The sequence below is a fragment of the Rhamphochromis sp. 'chilingali' genome (assembly GCF_963969265.1).
Source record: "Rhamphochromis sp. 'chilingali' genome assembly, chromosome: 19".
Taxonomy (NCBI): domain Eukaryota; kingdom Metazoa; phylum Chordata; class Actinopteri; order Cichliformes; family Cichlidae; genus Rhamphochromis; species Rhamphochromis sp. 'chilingali'.
Genome location: NC_137946.1, coordinates 30,863,550 through 30,884,393, shown reverse-complemented (window position 1 = coordinate 30,884,393; position 20,844 = coordinate 30,863,550). Strand labels below are relative to the sequence as shown.

The following is a 20,844-nucleotide window of genomic DNA, read 5'->3' as shown; positions in this document are numbered from 1 at the left end:
ATGTTACAGGTGTTACAGCAGTGATACATCTCCTGTTGTCAGGCCTGCAGGTTTCAGGCTGTTGTTCTCCTTTATCTCATAGTGGACAGAAATGATTTAATTTGTGTGGCATCAGACTTGATGCAGAACAGCTGATTGTTCTGTAAATAATTTGAAATGTTTGTTTAAAAAAAGTCTTGGCTGCATTTTTAAGTAAACAGCTGCAAAAAACTCAGTTACTTTTTTGAAGAAGTAACTATATAATTAATTGCCCAACATTGGTCATTATTTACTGTATTTTGCATTAAATAGAGCATTGACACGTGTAATACACGTCTTTTAACCATGTCATTTTACTCAACAAAGCTGCCCTAACTGACCTTAAGTACTATACTAACCTACACATTATTCATGAAACGGGTCTGAAGTAGCGCTGTATTTATATGCACTGTTGATAACATGTTTGTCATTTTGAATAAATCCACACTTCGCCTCACACAAAAGGTAGGGCTGTTAGATTTGTCTGTTTAGATGTTGTCCTTGGCAGGATTGATATTACTGTGATGCTTCTACTCTTTATGGATAAGTGAGGGGTTTTAAGTAAAAGCTGTTCACGAAATGCAACGCAAGCAGTGACTGTTTGTGTTACATTGGGTCTTTTAGGTCACCAGTGATGGCAGGTGGACTGTTTGCTGTGGATAGAAAATGGTTCTGGGAGCTGGGAGGATACGACACTGGTCTGGAGATCTGGGGAGGAGAGCAGTATGAGATCTCCTTTAAGGTAAATATGTATAGATAATATTATCCATTATATTATGTTTTTGACGTTAAATTGAGGATGTGAAGCCAGATTATATTCTTGCCTGTAACCTGTTTGTTAATGGTTCTGTATGGAGCCACTCTGCCATAGTTTTAGCCTTTCATGATTACATCAGTTCAAAAAAAAAAAAAATTAAATAAAAGATTGCCTGCAAATTAAAGGTGTTCCCAGACAATGTTATAATCCTTTCATTGCCCTCCGGCAAATCTATAAAATACTAAACTTTTTTTTTTTCAAAAGGACCAAGGGAGTTGTTTTTGTTCTGGCTTTGGGGGTCAAGCTGAGAGTGTATTTCTAATGTTTCCTTTTAACTCTTTTAAACACGCTTCAGCCACATCTTAACAAGCTCAGACAGCACTGAAAACACTCGTAATGCCTATTTACTTTTATGTCTACTTTAGCGTCAACGCTGTTGACAGAGGGGGGTGGTGGAGGTGGTAGGAAGATGTCCACGGGAGTGTTCTTCTCCTCTCACCAAACATTTCTGTGATCAGATTCATAGTAGAAGAAGACAGAAACACAGAAAATCCCTTTGTGTTTCTCAGAACCAGATAGAACAAATAGTTGTGCACACATTTATAACATCAGTATGTTTCTCACACCAGCTCAGTGAATCACTACACCAGTCCAGCCATTATTATTATTATTATTATTATTATTATTATTATTATTATTATTATTATTATTATTATTATTATTATTGTTATTATTGTTGTTATTATTATTATTATTAAAGCTTAAAGTTTGCATTATTAGAAGTATGGTCACTAGGACCGATGAATTGGTGCAAAGCACAGACTGTGGCCTATAAAAGATGTGTCCTGTGTTTGGAGGCTTTCATTTAGCTGTGTATCACTGCCAACTTGGTTGTTTTGGAAACAGAAGTAAAGTGAGCTTATTTTCATGAGCAAAAATCACTTGGAATAACTGAACATGAGATATAGAAATTAACGTATTTGGCAATTAGACTCAATTACACATGGCATAGCAGAACAAAATCCCAGCAGTTACAGGATTTACGATGGTGGTGGTGAAGATGAAGACTGAGGCTTGGGCGGAGCTCTGACTGAGGTGCTTGTGGAGATGGGTTGCATGAATGAGAGTTTGAAAGGGAGAAAGAAATGAACACACGCAGAGCCTGATTGGCTCAAGGGCAAGGAGATGATTGGACTAAAGTAATGATGACTGTGTTGAGATTGACGGCGTGGGAAAGTGGTAGTGATGTAATGAACAGAAAGCAGCTTAACACCCAGGAAAGCAGGCAGATGACTGATTAGGGAGCTTCCTTAGTGAATTTACGCATAAGCTTCATTTAGTATCAGAGTAAGTTCAGACCACGGTAAGTTGAGCCACTCGAGTGAAAGAGAACTACTTTCGGCTGCCCCTTTAGACACAAGGCATCACCACAGCGGGTAGCTTCTTTGATTTATCCCATCTTGATGCAACCCCAAAGGTATTTGTGTCTCCTCCTGGGATCAAAGCAGTTTTCTTTTCCTTGTTAATTGAATGTGTAAACCAATCACTGAACTGGACCTCTTGATTTTGTTCATGTTTTCATTCACATTTTTATCAATTTAATTATAAAAATATAACTAATAAAACATATAGTCTTTAGATACACTATATATTATGCTTTTGACTACATCTGCATCTGACTAAGCTTAGCACAAAAGTAAGGACATTTGTGTTTGGTTGATTAACACCAGTCTAATTATCCTTAAATGGTACCTCATTTGGAAAATTGCATTTGTGGGTTGAGAAGCAGCTTTGAATATGTGGGTTGCACCCATGAAAAACTTCAAATCAAAGATTCTATTGACTCCTGTTGGGTGTCATTTACTGGATTGGATTATTGAACTCTTAAGAAACAAGACATACTGGCAATTTACAAATGTTTTCATTTATTTATTCACTCAGTAGCATCTGGAAGAAACATTCACAGCCACAACAGCTTGGCACTTCATCCTCATGCTGGTCACAGATTGCTTTTGTCAGCATTTGTCACAAGTCCGCCAATGTTTTCGTGTGAGTTACAGATTAGAAGCACCGTTACTACAAAGAAATAATCAACCAAACACATATTTCTGTCCTTTTTGTGCTGTTTATATGCCCATAATTTTTAAAAATAACACTAAGACACTGTATAGTTTCTATGAAAGGTGAAAGCATCTACAGAATCCTCAACATTGTGTGTACCAGGCTGTAAACATGCTTTTTTTTTTTATCTTGATTGAGTTGGGTGTAGTACCTTGGGAGTCTGAAATGGGGAGACTTACCTGCTTTTGGAGCCAGCTGTAAATGGCCATGTCAGACAATGATTCTTTTAGCGCTTCTGTGCTGGCCTTATCTTTTAACTTAAGGTTTACTGGTTAGAATTAGATTATAGCAATGCGCTCATTTGTCAAAATTTTTGGTTTCTGACTCCAAAAAACAATGATAAGAACAACCGTCTGGGGTCTAAATTTCAAGAAACCAATGGGTGAAGTCACTGTAGGTATATAAAGTTGTGAATATAAGAGAAGGAATTTGCCCAATGCTTGCCATAAATGACAACACTATACAAAATAAGAAGATGAAGAAGAGGAAAACTGATGTACGGATGTCTGGGTGGAAATAAAATCGGTTTCTGAATGACTGATTAATTCCAAAAACCAAGGTCACCTATACCTGGATACCCATGCGTCATGATGCAAAAGTATAATCCATTTTTAAAACTATAATATGATGGATTGTACTGCAGTTGAGTGTCTTTAGGTCTGAACAAAAGGTGAGGATTAGAAGCCGGGCATGTGAAACAAATGATAGGCCTAGACTAATGCCATCAATGGCCCAGGGCTGAGCCTGGTGAGAACAGCTTTTATGTTTTAATACAGTTTTCTGTCTAACTTAAGTAATCATTAAGATAATACCCTTTACCAAGGTTATTATTTTGGTCAAGATTATCACTATTAATTTTTCCTATTAGCGCATGCCTTGCTGTGCCTCTTAAGTCTACTTTATATGCTCAGATATTCAATTTGGTTTCCTTTTTATTAAGATCCCCATTAGCTGATATAGTGCAGACAGCCAGTCTCCTGAGGTGAGAAGATTAACAGGCTCTCATACTAATCCTTACAACCAAACCGCTGCTCCCACAGACAGCCGGGCCCTGCTTGCATGTGAAACACAATTACTTTACTCAGTGGTACAGTTAATCTAAAGCTCCATCCTGGTGACAGCGGTGTGGGAACACCAAGCATTTCCAGCTCACACACCAAGATAATGTCAGAACATAAAGGCCCAAAGAGCAGAAGCAATGTGACCTCACAGGGAGGGTGAGAGGGACAGTGCAGGCATAAAACCAACTGCGGAGTCTTTATATTGCTTCGGACGAGCTTCATTTATGCAAACATTTAGAGACAGAGCTGCTCTGGAGGCAGAAATAATTAAACCTCCATGGATGGAGCCAGAAAAGGGGTATTTGTTCAAAGAAAACATTTGCCAACTTCCAAATAGTTGGCAGGGTAAAACTTTTCTAAAAACATAAATTGAAAAAAAAAAATGTTTTTAAAAGAATGTTATTTCATATTTATGGATTTGTCACGGCTGCACAGCAGTCGTGTGGTGAATTGAGAAAAGGATCCAAGATGCAGGCACTGACTGGGGTGCGAGTGAAAATTTATTTGCAGAGGTGATAAAGTGACAAAACAGGAAGAGCAGAGCGGGGAGTAAACAAACCTAAACTGGGAAAACTAAAGAACAAAACTTAAACCAGACACTCACGGGAGGAGGAGCGAAATGCACAAAGAGAGATGGCAGAGAGACGCAGAATGAATACCAGGTAACAGAATAATGCAGACTGACATGGAGTTAAACAGACGACGCGACAGAGAGCACAGGAAAACACAGGGCTTAAATACACGGGGAGTAATCAGGGAATGGGCCACAGGAGGGAGACACAGCTGGGAGCAATAAGGCTAACGAGACAGGGGAGAGGTAAAACTGAACACACTGACATGAGACATGAACTTTCAGAATAAAACAGGAAACTAACAGACACAGAGAACCAGACCGGACACTGAACTTGACAGGCAGACTCATGAGCAGACACAATAACACCATGGACAGACAGAGGGAACACAGAGAAGTGGAAGCAGGCAGGCAAAGAACAGAAACCTAACAAATGGCAAAATCACAACAGAATACACACTCTGAATGAACAAAAGCATAAGGAACACAAAACACTGAGTCCTCAGACTCAGGACCATGACAGGATTTAGCGCTGGATGGACATAGACAGCTACAGACTAACTTTTCTACCCTTGCCTGTGATAAAATCATCTTATTGAAAGAATAAAAAGTACACTGGCTTTCTGGTTCTTGTTTCCACGGCAACATCATCAAATAATATGTATTTGCTCATATTATGTTTGATGTGGATTTTTCCCCTTCCTGCTTATTATAGTTTTTTTTATATTGGTCTTTGGTCAATTAAATTTACTTGTGATTTCAGAAAATCACAATAAAAGTCAACTCAAGGGATGAGATCTATAATATAGACAGAAATATAACTCATCCCTTTGGGGAAACACGTCGTGATAGATAGAAATAAAATAATAAACAGGACAAACTCAAACTTTGGAACAGAGAAAACGTACAGCTAATGGATGGAGAGTAAGAGAAAGGAAGAGATGGAGAAGTGCTCAGGATGCCCTGTAGCAATCTATAGTAGGCCTGCAAGGTAATAGTTCAGGTGACCCTGGTCCAGCCTCTAGTTGGTTGAAGAATAATGTCAAAAGCTGATGTTCTGTTTTGTCTGCTCACTGTGAGGTTTTCAGGATAAGATTGGGCAAATTTAACTTGATTCTGGTTTTGACAAGAAGCTTCTGTTGGGGAACTAGCTCTCTTTCTAGGTCTTCTTAAGACTCTTGCTGCAGTGTTTTGGATCAAGTGAAGGCATTTCAGAGTGCGTTTAGGGCAAGCAGATTACAGTTGTAACAAATGCTTGGACTAGTTTTTCAGCATTACCCTGAGACGGGATGCTCCCATTTTTATAACGCTGTGCAGGTTTAAAAAAAAAACTAAAAAACAAAGAAGCTGTGTGAGTGAAAGGACAAATCTCAGTCAAAGACTATTCCGAGGTTCCTCAGCATGCCAAGGTAATGCCATCCAGTGTAAATCTAGTCCAGGTGTCACGCCAGACTCATAAGGCATCTCATAAAACATCCTGTTGAAAGAAAACACTGACTGACACACACACACACACACACATACACACACACACACACACACACACACACACACACACACACACACACACACACACACACACACACACACACACACACACAAACAAACAAAAAAACCACACAAGGTCAGTCCATTCAGATTGTTGTTCTAGTCCCAGAGCATTAAAATGCAATTGATGCTATTGTATACTGACTTTAGATTTAGTGCTGCGAGCATTTTGTTAGATCATTATTATTCATGCAGTGGAAGCAAAACACATGACCAGGCCACTGAAACACAGAAGAAAATCAAACTGTATGCATTCATGTTTTATTTATTCTTGGACACGAGTACAGACAGCTCAAGTTCTTGTTGCACTTTAAGTCAGTGCTGGATTTTTTTTCTTGCAGCAACATATTTTATTTATGCATTTGGAGTGAATTCAGTGGTTCTGTAGTTTCTTTTCTTGAACTGAGCTGTGAACACTCATGTGAGCAGAGAGACTCTAGCTGTACTAGAGTGACAGTGATAACAGCACAGGGTCATGAGAACTTCATGCCTGGACGATATATGAGTTTAATGTTACTTGGACCGTGAAACACATTTTCATGTGACGAGATTACACGCCTCATTAATGAAAGTCGAGCTGCTATAGAGGAACATTAACTGGCCTGATAGCGCTTTTTCTTTGTAGATTTCTAGATAGTCAGTGGTTTTGTCTTATTGTTTTAATGTCTGTAAGCTTAGTCTGCAAGTTTAATTAAAATTTGAGCCCCGAATGTGTTTAACCTCCTAGGACCTGGCGTTCACATATGTGGATATCACATTTTGGGTTATTTAGACCAAAACAATCAGTTTTGCTCTACAAGGGCCTGGTATCCACTTACGAGGACATTATGCTGCTACCGTTCTATCTAAATTTTATATGAATATCCTCATATGTAGCTCTCATTTTTCTTAGAAACAAAAATTAGGAAAAAAGAAAAATCTGGCAATTCTTTATTTTTACATTCATTGGGTCCCAATCAGCCCAAATATCAAAGAGAGATTAAAAATGCATGCCATGGAAGAGTTTGGTTCTTAGGAGGTTAAAGTTTGAACCTGACATAGAGAGCCAGAGTAGGTTTTATGTTTTGGCTTGAGCTTGACTGTTAATTCCTGCCCTTGGAAACGGCAGTTGGCAAAACAATTAAACATGTTAATGTTTAATGAACGTCTTCATAATGAAAAGCAAAATACAACTTTCAAGCCATGTGTGCCAAGGTTTATGTTAATTGCTTTCAGAACCTGAAATATTTACCTTTTGTTGCCAACCAGATTGTCAGTTTAATATTTTTAGACTGTCAGAATAATTCAAAGTATATCAATAATTCACTGGCACACATTAGTGTCTCAAAGTTAAAACCCAACACAAATAGATTCATGTCTTTATGGCGGTTCCTACGGGATAGGTATTTCATCTACTTGTATTGCAAAAGCGATATTAAAAACTGCTAGAAGAAAAAAAAAAGTGTTGCTATGCAGGTACTGCTAAAAATCTCATAGAGCAGCCCGTAGAAAAGGATTCATCCATTGGAAACCAAAAATATTTTTAATGTATTTTAATCACTAAAAATCCTTGAATAATAATCAAACTTGTTTGAAGTTAAACACTAAACATTCCTTGAACATTTGGGATTCAATTACCGGCTTCTATTTTTCCTTGCCTCCTGTAAATTCACTTAAATTTTATTTGTTCGGCACCAAATCACAAGAACAGTTGCCTCAAGGCAGTTTTTTGCAAGGTAAAGACCGTACAGTAATTCAGCTGCAAACCTCAGAGTCAGACAATCCCCAATGAGCAAGCATGTGGCGACAGTGGGAAGGAAAAGCCCCCCTTTGGCAGGAAGAAATCACCAGCAGGCTCAGGGAGGGGCAGCCATCTGCTGTGACCAGTTGTGGGTGAGGGGATGTAGACAGGACAAAAAATAAAAAACTCATAATCATAAGGTGAGAGTGAGGTCACTTCAAAATCCACATTTCGAAAAATGTTTTTCCTCACATAATCTACAGTTTGTGTATGCTAGCTTATTGATTTTGGTTCTAGACCAGGCCATATGAAAAGCTGTGCAACAATAAAAACATCTGGCAGAATCTCAGATTTGCACATGGTGCTTTGATCCACCAGCAAAGGTAATTCTGTTTTTGCTCTGTTTTATTTTGATTTGCTTAAAAGTTTAGTTTTCACTTCCCCATAAGTTGCTGGCTAGGTTTAAGAAAAGATCAGCTTTTTGTTTATTACATAAACACCTTAGCAGCATTAACATTAACTTTGAAAAAATCCATTAAATAGTTCATTTAAATGTAACAGCAAGAGATTCTTTAGAAGCATCCATATGTGACATGTTGCTACTGAGACATGTCTGAGTAATACCATAACTCAGTGCCAAAGGACACTGTGCATATTTTTGAGATGCCTGTGGGTTTGATGAATTGACAGCACTTGATGACTTGGAAGGACAACTAGCTGATATTTCAGTCTTCAGCATTTGAGATGCAATCTGCTCTACGTTCCTCTATAGTTTCAATGTTATCATCTCTGCAGGGTGGGAGCCACTGAGCCACACATCTCAGGAAACTACAGAAAAAAAATTCTTTGTATCTACACATCTACATATGAACTGCTGTGTAGTAATAGGTTTACAGTTAGAGATCGGCTCAGTTCATTCAAAGGGTTTGCCGCGATCCTTCAACGATTTAAAAAATGCAAACTAATGAAATGTATGTCTGTATAACTAGAAGTGATGTATAAAACATGTTCTTTTCCTTCGCTCATGTCTAAGTTGTCAAACTTTCCCCACGTTTAGCCTGTTTAGTCTCATATTAGCAGACTTTTTTGCAGGACCAGCAGCACCAAACCACTCTTTCTCTCTGCCTCTCTCTTTGGCTGTCTTCAAACTTGTGTTGATAGTATTTACTTATGTTTCAAATGAGCTTCTCATTTCTATTCATTTAGTTTTGCTAAAACAAAACCCATTTTCCATCCTGCCTGCTGTATTTAAGTCTTTCTTTTATTTCTCGCCCCTTTCATAGCCTCCCTTTCTTCTCATGGTCTGTTTTCCTCATTGAAAGCCAAGTAAGCAAATCATCACAGTTGCCTTTGTTATTGCTGGAGGATTAAAATGAAGACACACTGTTGAATGTCTCTGTTATGTCAGATAGACAGCTAAAAAGAAAAAGAAGCAATGATGCTTTGTTTTTGCTTCAGACAACACTTCAGACAAAGGTACTTAAAAGCTATTAAAAAAGTAACAAAAATGTTGTTTTCCCATAAAACGGCAGAAGTTTTAGTAAACCAGTTGTGTTTTTTGAATACCAACAATATTCTAATAGTGTCGTAACATAAGCATTGTATCAGTGATTTGTCAGAAAGACCTTTTCTCATCTGGTCCTCCTTCTTAGGTGAAGTCAGGTCACCATCTTGGCATAATTTGTTTTTGTGCCCCCTGCCTCCTCTGCTCTGTCCTCTCATCTTTATTACATCTTCTCTCTCCTGTTGGTCTCCCAGGATTTATAAGCCTCTTCGAATCACTGTACCTTATTCCTCCTTCTGCTCAGCCATCAGTCTTCTGCTCATCTCTGTCGTCATCTCCTTCCTTCACCTTGCTTTACCTTTGTGCATCTCTTTGAATCTTAAAGAGCAAAGCTTCTAAACACCATAAAGATTCATCAGATGAAAGTATTCTTTCCCTCTCTTTGTGTCTCTGAAGCTGTGGATGTGTGGTGGTCGGATGGAGGACATCCCTTGCTCCAGGGTAGGACACATCTATAGGAAGTATGTCCCCTACAAAGTGCCTGGTGGGATCAGCTTGGCAAAGGTAATTCTTCTCACTATGTGCAGTGGATCAGTGATGGATTTTCTGCATACTATAAAAGCAAAATACATATACTAATAATTCTGATTTTACTGAATTACAGTAGTATATGGTAGTATAATGCTATAATATCCTAAGGAGTACTAGAAGGAGTATTCAATCTGGATTATGGTGCATCCCATCACATGCTTGCTCACACTCACCACCCCCTACCCTTTAAAAAAATTCTTATTGTTGCCAGTAAGATTTTTAATAAGGAATGAATGATTAACTGTCAACCAGCATGCTTCAAACAAGAGTAAACATTTAGGTAAACAGATTTTTGACAAACTAGTGTTTTGTTGTATTCACACTCAGGGTTTAAAAGCAATACAGAAACATGATTTTTGGATCTCTGCTAATTATGACGTTATATGGAAGATGGGATGTTTTTAGTAGATATGTGTATGTGTAAGTGTGTATTCATAAAAGTACAAACACACACACACACACACACACACACACACACACACACACACACACACACACACACACACACTGTAGCAACTTCTGTGCCTCTGAAGTCCACTGAGCAGTGAAGCTGAATGCATCCCTGCCTTTTAAATGAACCTTTAGCTAATTAACCCCAATAAACAAGTAAACAGAAACATACATTAACCCTGCATGTAAACACACATGCTATACATTTGCATGCACACACAGAGTGGTGCAGGGTTTGTATTTTCTGCATCCTCTGCTAAGTACACTACTCTTTCATCTCAGTGTACTTTACAGTCTGCTCAGCATTCACTCATAAAAGACCACCAGGCAAGAGGCAGAAATATGCAGGGTATCCACTATCTACAACTTATAGCCTTTCCAGGTGCTACTGTGAAGAATGAGCTTAAGTTCTTTTGTTATTTTTTTTTCAGCACCTACACAGAATAGGAAATTGTCTAAAAGTGCTTAATCATCTGAGGTGTAGCCAAACACCATTCATTATGTATGCCTCTGCTCTCAGCCTGAAACATGGCTCGGTATAGCTCAGTGTGTAGCTGAAAGTAACTGGCTTTGTTTTGTTTTTCTGAGGAACAGTCTCTAACTTAGCTTCATTGAAATGTTGATGTCCCTGAATCACCTGACCCTTTACATAAAAGCGGATAGTTCTTTTTTTCCCGTTTGTTGAGGTATCATTTCAATCAAAGCTGAATCAAAGAGAGCACTCTATAGGTCAGTTTCAATATATGTAGCTCAAATACAATGGTCAAAAACGGCAGCAATAAAATGCCGTTGTCTTGGCAGATTCCTAGAGACAAATATACAGTAAAAAAAAAACCCAGCATACTAGGTAAACATAGTTCACACCAGTCCATGGCAGCTCTCCATATAATTGGTCTCACTGTCAGGAACTAAAGGACCTATACTAGGGTACTTGTTTGCAGGTGGAAACACAGACAGCTTCAGAATCCATTGACACAACACATAGTTGATGCATTAAAGCAGTGGTTCCCAGCCTTCTCTGTGCCACGGACCGGTTTATGCCCGACAATATTTTCAAGGACCGGCCTTTAAGGTGTTGCGGATAAATACAACAAAATAAAACTAGTACCAAAAAAAAAAGAAGGTTTATTCATAACACACGTGAAAAGATGGAGGAAAACCGAGTTAACAATAAAAACGATAACAAAATAATGCTGAAAACTGTTAAAAACCCTGAAAACCATACATTTCACACCTGAGCCTCAACTGTCGCGGCTCGGTACCAAACGACTCACGGACTGGTACCGGTCCGAGGCCCGGGGATTGGGGACCGCTGCATTAAAGTATAAAGCCACAACAAATTGAAGAGAATGGGAATGTTAAAGTTTGCATTACTCATAAGTGGACCCTTAAACCTTTTTTATGACTCCCATTATTGATAATGTGTTAGAGGTTCCTATTGTGTGAAATTTGAATTGTCTGCTAACAAAAAACTATTTTAAAGAATTAATCCAACCATGTGAAACTCCTTTTAACTTGATTTCAGAATCTAAAACGTGTAGCAGAAGTTTGGATGGACGAATACGCAGAGTATGTGTACCAGCGTCGACCTGAGTATCGGCACCTGTCTGCAGGTGACATGACAGCGCAGAAAGAGCTGAGGACCCGATTAAACTGTAAAAGCTTTAAGTGGTTTATGAATGAAGTGGCCTGGGATCTTCCCAAACACTATCCACCAGTAGAACCTCCTGCTGCTGCTTGGGGAGAGGTAAGAGCTGGATTAGTTCATGAAACTGCTTTCATATATGTAGAGAAATTAAATAAATAGATGTATGCATAGAGATACAAACTAAAAAATAAATGAAAAAACACATCTGGAAAGGTTTTTGTGTGTACAATGAATATGGAATCGCTAAACTGAATACATGTCTGCAGTTAGATGTCATAATAAAAAATAATAAATACATTTTAAAAAATCTGTGAATCCAACTTTGTTCCCATTGTGTTTTCATAATTCCAGAGACTATACAGGCATAGGGTATGTTTCGTGTTTGATTTTTCATTTAGAATCCCGGACAAGCCCCCAATTGTAACCAGCTGGCTCAAGGAACATGACTCCACACAGTCACATCTAGCTGCACTTGGTCATACATGTGTAACATGCCTCTGACATCTGCTGCAAAATTCCCTATTTCTCCAATCCATTAACTCCCCTTTAAATAGCCGAGCATCCGCCTGTAGCCACAAAGGGAATATTTACTAATCACTCACCAATTTTTGTACGCAAACTATTTGCTGAAAGTAATTAGCTCAGAACCTGGATGCTAAATTGTATTCTGCTGCTATAAATAAATTCAAATAGATATATTATATAATACTGCGGTGTGTAGCTCAAATAAATCATTTAGTATCAGAAAACAGACAGTTAATGAGCATGTTTCAGTTGTGCTGCAGAGAATATTTTCGTGGCAAAAGCAAGATGAATAATTATATCAAATCAAGATGAAAATTATTACAAAATGTATGAAAATTAACTCTGCGTAATGAAAAGGTCAAAGTATTTTTCCAGCTTTCTTTTGAAAATATCGTCATCTTGTAGTTCCCTGTTTGTTGTCTGGGAATCATGTTTCATGCCTTAGGGCTCTTTTGCTAACTCATTTCATGGAAAGAAAAATTAGTGTATTCACAATATTCAGATTCTGCTCTCAATGTACCCAAACTGAAGCCACAGAAGTAAAGCTGTTGGAAATATGAACAACTCTAGTTACCCTATCCTATGATCAGCCAAAGCCAAAAATAATTTCTTTTAGGAACAGATTACCAAAGTTTGAAATTTTCAACAGACTTAACAAAAATCTATAATTTCACTGTAAAATTTCATCATGAATGTATTATGTGACTGTAACAAGTTCACGAAAAACTAGCTTAAGGCAGGAAAATCGTTTCTACTGGTTTCAACTTGTAATGTTTTGAGGGTTTTTTGATTTAAGAAAAATAGATTACTGATAAGAATTGTTAAAAAGGTATAAAGGATTGAGGTACGCGCTAAAGAATTCTCAGTGGTATAAAAAGACAAGAAACAGTGATGAAACACGTTTGCAATAACACACTATTTTTTAGTATTTTTAACAAGCTGCAATTCCTATCGGTGCCTAGTTACACTCCTGGAAGGCAAAGAATGCCTCCAAGCCTTTACATGGGAAGTGCACAAAAAAGAACTTAAGAAAAAAGATAAAACTGAAAATCAATCTGCTGACTACAGTCAGTGTATGGATTTACTTGTGTAGGACTAAGAGCGGAGATTATACTGTGTATTGTAATCTCAGCATGTTTATGGGTTTCTGGTTTATGTCAGTTTATCATAGTTATATATGTGCTTTTCAGATACAGAATGTGGGCAGTGGAATGTGTATGGAGGTCAAACACTTTGTGTCAGGGAGCCCCATCCGCTTGGAGAACTGTGTGAAAGGCCGTGGTGAGGTGGGGTGGAGTCACGGACAGGTAAGGGCACCCTCTTAAATGAGCTTATTGGGTTTTCAGTTCATATCCTAAAGCCTCTGAGATGATGTTCTAGCAACATGATGGGTTGTTAACAAGCTGTTTTTTTTTCAGGTAAATTATTTTCATTTGTTTTCTTACTTTAGTAGCATGTTAATGAAAGTGTGTTTTTACCAACAAGGTATATTAAGGAGGGAAAAAAAACTAAACAGACAGACAGAAAGTGGACCTTTTTAATGTCATGCTATTCATTTTTAGCCAAACCCTAATTGGGCTAAATTAAACAAACAGCAAATAAAAAAGAAAATTAACAGGTGGAGAAAAGACGTCGGTGTCAAAATAATACTGCAAAAGAACGATCATTTGTCCCATTATTTAAATTGTTATATTTGAATTACATTTGGCCCTGTCATTTTTATCCTATAATTGTACAAAATTAAGTCTAATCACTTAATTGAGATACATTTTAATAGTACTATTAATTCAATTCAATTCAATTTTATTTATATAGCACCAAATCACAACAAAAGTCACCTCAAGGCACTTCATAGATACAGAGAAAAACCCAACAATCATATGACCCCCTATGAGCAAGCACTTCGCTGACAGTGGGAAGGAAAAACTCCCTTTTAACAGGAAGAAACCTCCAGCAGAACCAGGCTCAGGGAGGGGCGGGGCCATCTGCTGCGACCGGTTGGGGTGAGAGAAGGAAAACAGGATAAAGACATGCTGTGGAAGAGAGACAGAGGTTAATAACAGATATGATTCAATGCAGAGAGGTCTATTAACACATAGTGAGTGAGTGAGAATGAGTTACCTCATTCTAACTTTTGCAAAGTGATATGCTTCCCTGTGGAAAAACAGCTTGTTTTTTCAAAACTTCTAATTAGAATGTGGTGACCAAATGTGTACAGTTATCACATCCATAACATTTTGCAGCTTGTATGGTCATAGGGTGCAGTCCATATGTTTTAGGATGGCAAAACATTTTTCTTTTAATATCAAAAGTTCAATAAAAATAAAAACTGGATTTGATTCCAAATGTTGAACTTGGATTTGGTAACAGATCATAGGAAATGAACTCTTAATGGGTGAGACAGTAAAAACTTTAGTGACAAAAGGAAGTGATTCATATGTGTACTGTATATCTTAATTGATTAAGTGTACTGTGGTTTTGTACAGCATTACTACTAAAAAATGTATCATCATCCACAAACTTATGGACCTGAGTGTAAATGTAACCTCCAACTATTTGGGCTAGATCGATTGAACACTGATGTGGAGAAACTATTGTATAAATCAAATAAATCCAAAATGCTTATTTTATCGGCTTTACTATCTCTACACCATGTAACACTGCAACACTACCATAATAACCCCAATTTCAACAAGAAAATCAATCTGACAGAAAAAAAGGTAGAAATTTCACGTAGACAAAGGAAGGACAGTCAGATGTTGTTACAGCTCAGATGTGCTCCCTGCAGGTGTTAACATTTGGCTGGAGGGAGGATATCCGGGTGGGTGACCCCATACATACAAGGAAGCTGTGCTTTGATGCCATCTCCCACAGCAGCCCAGTCACCCTGTATGACTGTCACGGCATGAAGGGAAACCAGCTTTGGCGGTACAGAAAGGTATGATGAACAGAAATAGAGAAATTCTAGAGTTCACTGCTTGTAGAAAATTAGTGTATTTACTAATTCATCCTATTCAATGCTCTCCAACTGTCCTGGCCTTAGGAAGGTTTTATATTTGTTAAAAAGTCACCAAAGTAAAAATAAAAAAATAAATAAAAATTGAAATGTCAAGTATTTCAGTGTGTGCCTGGTAAAAGGTCGATAGACACTTTAAATTTTGCAGGAGCAAAGTGTAACATCCTGCCGGTAGTAATGTGTACATATGCCATATAGAACACCAACAAGTTTGAGAAATAGGTTTAATCGTTGTGGAGTATAAGGCTTTAAAATGTGTATTAATCACAGAGTATTAGATTTTTCTCTTTGTATAAAGAAGGAAATAAATGTCCTGTGAAGAAGTTAGCTTCTTGTATAATATGTATATGTTTATCTTTCCTCCAGGATAAGAGTCTGTATCATCCCGTCAGTAACAGCTGTATTGATAGCAGTCCGAGTGAGCGGCGAGTCTTCATGAACACGTGTGACCCTGCCTCTCTCAGCCAGCTGTGGTTGTTTGAAAGAACCAACACCACTGTGCTGGAGCACTTCAACCAGGGCACCAACTGAGCTTACTGAACAGTGAGATGACACGTCTTCCAAAAAGAACGATCATGACTCAAAGGTCATCTTTGTTCAAGTGAGTCTTTCTGAGGGAAGAGATGTTTGATTTTGTTTTGAAATGGACAAATTACTTTGCTTTTTAATTTCTCACACTGTTACTGTAGTGGCCTGAAGACTCGTGAAATTATTGGTAGTACATTTTAGAGTATACTTTTATGTTAAAAGTGGTCCTTGCCTGGCTGATAAACATAAAACACCATACAGGGTTGTATGTGTTGCTTCCAGTAGTTATGTTTGCAGCCAGCATAACCGGTGTAAGGCAACAGGGTCAAGGCTCACTACAGAAGGAAAACATGCTCATAAATCATAAAGCCCTGGTCACACAGACCTTGCTGCACCTGGGCAACCGTCAGTCAGTAAGGAACCTGTGTGTTCCCCAACCAGTTTGCAAGTGGTTGCTGGCATTCCCTAGGTGAAATTGGTTGCAAAAAGATACGGTGCTGTACCGAAAATCTCTTCGCTATAGCTTTGTTCTCTAGCATAATGCTGGTGTCTTATGTACTTTGCATGGAAGATGCTGATCTGCCTGCAAACATTTGCCAAAACTTCACAGTTAAACTGTAAAGTGTGCGAAGCAAACCCAAAATCATGGCCGTTCACACTAAAAGTAAAAATCGTGACTTTTTGACTTTGTGGCCTGCAGTGTGTTAATCCTATGATTGATTTTAAAGAAGTTTACTCCTTTAAAAAATATTTATATTTCATGTCGCCCAATGTGATGAACATTTATTGATGCAACTTCAATAATATTTAACAACGGTGAAGAAACTAGACACGAAACCACCATTACGATTATCATTAATGTTTTGCTAGTTTGCCTTTTTTTTAACTTCCTTAAGGATTACCCAGTAAGCCTGTTAAATAGAGCTATAATGGTCTCAGAATTTATGGAACCTGTATATCTTCCCTTTGTTTCAGTGTTGTCAAGGTATGAATGAAAGCTACAAGTGAATAAGACACAGCTTTCCAGACATACCCTGTGGTACAGTGATCTAGTGCAGTCCCTGAGAGCTGAAGAGCTGGTGGGACCACAAGCAGTGACATCCAGAATCCAATCATGAAGCGCAAGCTTGTCGTGGGAAAGGAGATAAAAGAAGGACATGCTTGCCTGAGCACCAGCACCCGAAACGCTCAGTGAGTGCAAAGACACAGTTTATTTTAAAATGCCTATTATAAAATCTGTGATTTTGATAATATTTTGATTCTGTTTATCGTCAGGATGGGAGAACGATGGTGAGACCTGACTGCCTTGTGGAAACCCTGAAAATGTGGAGCTTTTAAAGATGGAAGACTTGGACCTCAAAAATGTATAAGAGGAAAAAACTTAATTTGACTGCGGTAAAAATACTGATACTGATGCCGATACTGCTGGATTTAATGGATGAGCTATCCAGTTTTTATTTCATTTATTTATATATTTTTGTCAATGCTATCTTTTTACTCACGGCACCAAGTTCTTTAAAGGCACAACTTGAGAAAATGAGGAGGGACAAAATCCTGCACAGTGTGTAGATTTACTAAAAATATACTTTTTTCAAAGGCACAAAGACTTTAAAGTGAACTTTTTTGTATAATGTTATAAACAAACTAAATATTACGTGAACATCATTTCAAAATGTATTTTGTGTTGTCTGGTAAATTACAGGTAAAAACTTCTTTTTTAAAATTATATTTTCATTAAATGTTCTGCTATGCTAAACTACTACTGAGGCAAGGTTAAGCAGTTTTCTCATGTGTACTGATTAACAGTTGTAAACCAACAGATATTTATGCCATTTACAGAAAACAAAAGTGAAGTTGCACTTTGCTTGTTTGCATGTGTTGGCAATTCTCTAACAGCTAAAGGAATTCTCAGGGTACAGCCCTGTCTCCCAAAAGTTTCATTATCATTTTATTGTTGATTTCTAAACAAAATGCAAGAAACCAGTGTGCACTCTTTTAATTCAATTCAATTAAATTTTATTTATATAGCGCCAAATCACAACAACAGTCGCCTCAAGGCGCTTTATATTGTAAGGTCGACCCTACAATAATACATACAGAGAAAAACCCAACAATCAAATGACCCCCTATGAGCAAGCACTTTGGTGACAGTGGGAAGGAAAAACTCCCTTTTAACAGGAAGAAACCTCCAGCAGAACCAGGCTCAGGGAGGGGCGGCCATTTTTTCATAAACACATCTACAGATCATTCGGTCAGAGAGGTCCAGAATTGGCAGCACAGTGGTTTACAGCATAAGATTTTGGGTTTGTACCTCTCCGCATGGAGTGTGCATGATGTCCACATTCTTGCATAGATTTTTTTTCCAGGAGCTCAAATCTGTTCAGATCTCTATCATCAAAAAATATGCTATTTTTAGTCGATAGTAATAACTATCTTCATCTAGGAAACTCTTGCAAACTGGATTCAAAATCTCGGGATTTCAGGACTCTGGTGCACAGCCTGGGATCCTCATGCAAGGACCTGCTGACTGTTTTCACCTCATGCTTGGAGACTAAAAGGGACTCTGCAGTTGTGGAATGACCAGCCGAACTGAAGCACGCTACATAGTTAGCTTTAAGAAATATTGTTAATTATTTTTTAAAATATTTTTTTCTTAAATACACAGTATTTTATTACTGACTTTGCACTTGTGTATCGCATGATTCTACTGTAAGTTTTATTACCCTCTGCTCTTTTTATAGTTTATCAGCGTGTTTTTATTGTGTATAAAGCTGTGAAATGGTTTTAATAACTGCTATACATAGTTAAGTTGTCTTTCTTACTAAACTATTTTTAAAACTTAAATTGGAGCAAAGGTTTCACTTTTGCATTGCTTTTTAAAAAATCTTTTGCCATTTCCACTAGTTTAATTTCACATAGTTCAGGTTGAAATAAATCATATCACAACAGTGGCTAAGTTAGAAGCTTCACTTCCATTTTCTCAACTATCATAGTGATGAGTTGTCTCCACCATCAGCTGCAGAAAAACATGACATTTTAGAGAAGAAAGAAATAAAAGACACATATGCTGATTACTAATTTACTTGCAAATGTGACACATGAGAAATTGCATGCAGAGATGAGAAAATTGTATAGTTGTATAAGAGTGTCATTTTTAGTAGACAAGCCTGCAGGCAGAATATGTGCGTCAATAAAATGCGTATCAGTCAGTGGTGCCAATAAATGGTATGCAAAACAGGCAGAACAAACAACAGAAATCCATTCATGTAACTGAATAAAAATACAATGAACAGAAGAAAAAAATCAACTCAAAACTAAGCACTGTGTTCAACCTGTTGGATAAATTCAAATATGTCCCAAAATAATATGCAAACATTGTTGCACAAACTATATGACTGAAAGGAACAATCATACCATTGATATACCCAATCTGTGTGAGAAACTAGTCATTTTTTAACAGAGAGAATATGTTCCCGGCTACTCTAGAGTAACAGGCAACCTATGGATAACCTATGATCAGGCAGATCCTTGACTCAGCACCTGTATATGTCTGAAAACATCTTATTGGAAATCTGATAAAACAGAGGTCACGCAAACTCATCATCTCTGCTCAGTCTGGGGATAAAACCTGCACAGCAAGCTAACAATTATCTGCAAAGGACAGCAGCTGCTGAGGCCCAAAGTTCATTCGGCACTTTCACTTTTTTATTGACAGAGTGAGTCATCAACCTGAGTGGCAAATCCAATACCGGAGTATGGTTCCCGAGAAATTATTGGCTGTCTAATGCCATCAAGGTCAGACAAACAGTGGAAGCCACTGCAGAAATACCCCTAACCTGGAGATTTTTGCATGCAGTGAGGGTAGAGTAATATTGATGAGATGAAAATGAAGCAGAAATCGGAGAGTAAGTTAGGATGAATTATTAAACTTCTAGCATGTACTTATTCTATCTTATCATGGAGAAAAAACAAAACAGTTTTACTTCATGAATACAGTCATGAATACATATTTGTGCAGCTGCAGAATCATATAAACAGTACAAGTATGAACAAATTCTTAAATTTAGGCAGAAGAGTTGAAGACCCAGCATCCAATAAACATATCATGGTCATCATTAGACATATTAAAATGCACATTTTTACACCAATTTAGAGCACACACATACTGTAGAGTCCAGCAGATGAATTCAGCTGTGATTAATCAGGGAAGTTTTATTTATTTATTTTTTTTAAGTTCATTGAAGATTCTGTTGCTACAAAAACATGACAAACATCACAAATATTAGTTTTTATACAGTCAATATCTAAAATGACTGAAAAGACAGGTGGGTGGCATTTTTCTTGATAGTTATGAATGGCTTCACAGAAGCCATGTTTTGCATTTTTCTTTATTAAAAAATATCAGATTTGTTAAAAGCATAAAAAAACTAAATACTGACCTTTGTTTATGAACTGAGACCTTGGAATAACCAGCACTCCATGCACCAATCTAAGTAAGCACCCAGGCATATAGGAGACTAACAAGTTCTTCATAAAAATCAGAACATGGCTATTTAAAGCTTAGTAAGATTTTAAGATCAATACAAAATGGAACAGGCAGCCACTATAAATTTGCTGATACTGGAGTAATATGTTCATATTTCTCAGTGCCAGTTAAAATCTATTTTGTTTTACAGAGGTAGTGCTATCATATCTTAGACCGAGTCAGAAGGGATATGTCTTTGAATTTGTCCTTTGTCTTTCTTTAATGATCAGTTAAATCTATATTGTTTTGCCATGTAATCAA

The 20,844-nt window shown here is 37.6% G+C and overlaps 1 protein-coding gene across 1 annotated transcript in view; it reads left to right on the top strand.

Annotated features, from left to right (window-relative positions):
- LOC308386636 (polypeptide N-acetylgalactosaminyltransferase 10-like) overlaps positions 1-19,169 on the top strand; it is a 99,149-nt gene extending 79,980 nt beyond the window's left edge. Inside the window, exons 7-14 of the mRNA XM_080866317.1 lie at positions 643-760; positions 9,757-9,864; positions 11,867-12,088; positions 13,705-13,821; positions 15,303-15,452; positions 15,897-16,131; positions 17,034-17,249; positions 17,334-19,169. Of these exons, the coding sequence (XP_080722443.1) occupies positions 643-760; positions 9,757-9,864; positions 11,867-12,088; positions 13,705-13,821; positions 15,303-15,452; positions 15,897-16,061 (880 nt within the window). The 3' untranslated portion in view covers positions 16,062-16,131; positions 17,034-17,249; positions 17,334-19,169. The remainder of the gene's footprint in view (positions 1-642; positions 761-9,756; positions 9,865-11,866; positions 12,089-13,704; positions 13,822-15,302; positions 15,453-15,896; positions 16,132-17,033; positions 17,250-17,333) is intronic.
- The last annotated feature ends 1,675 nt before the right edge of the window (positions 19,170-20,844 follow it).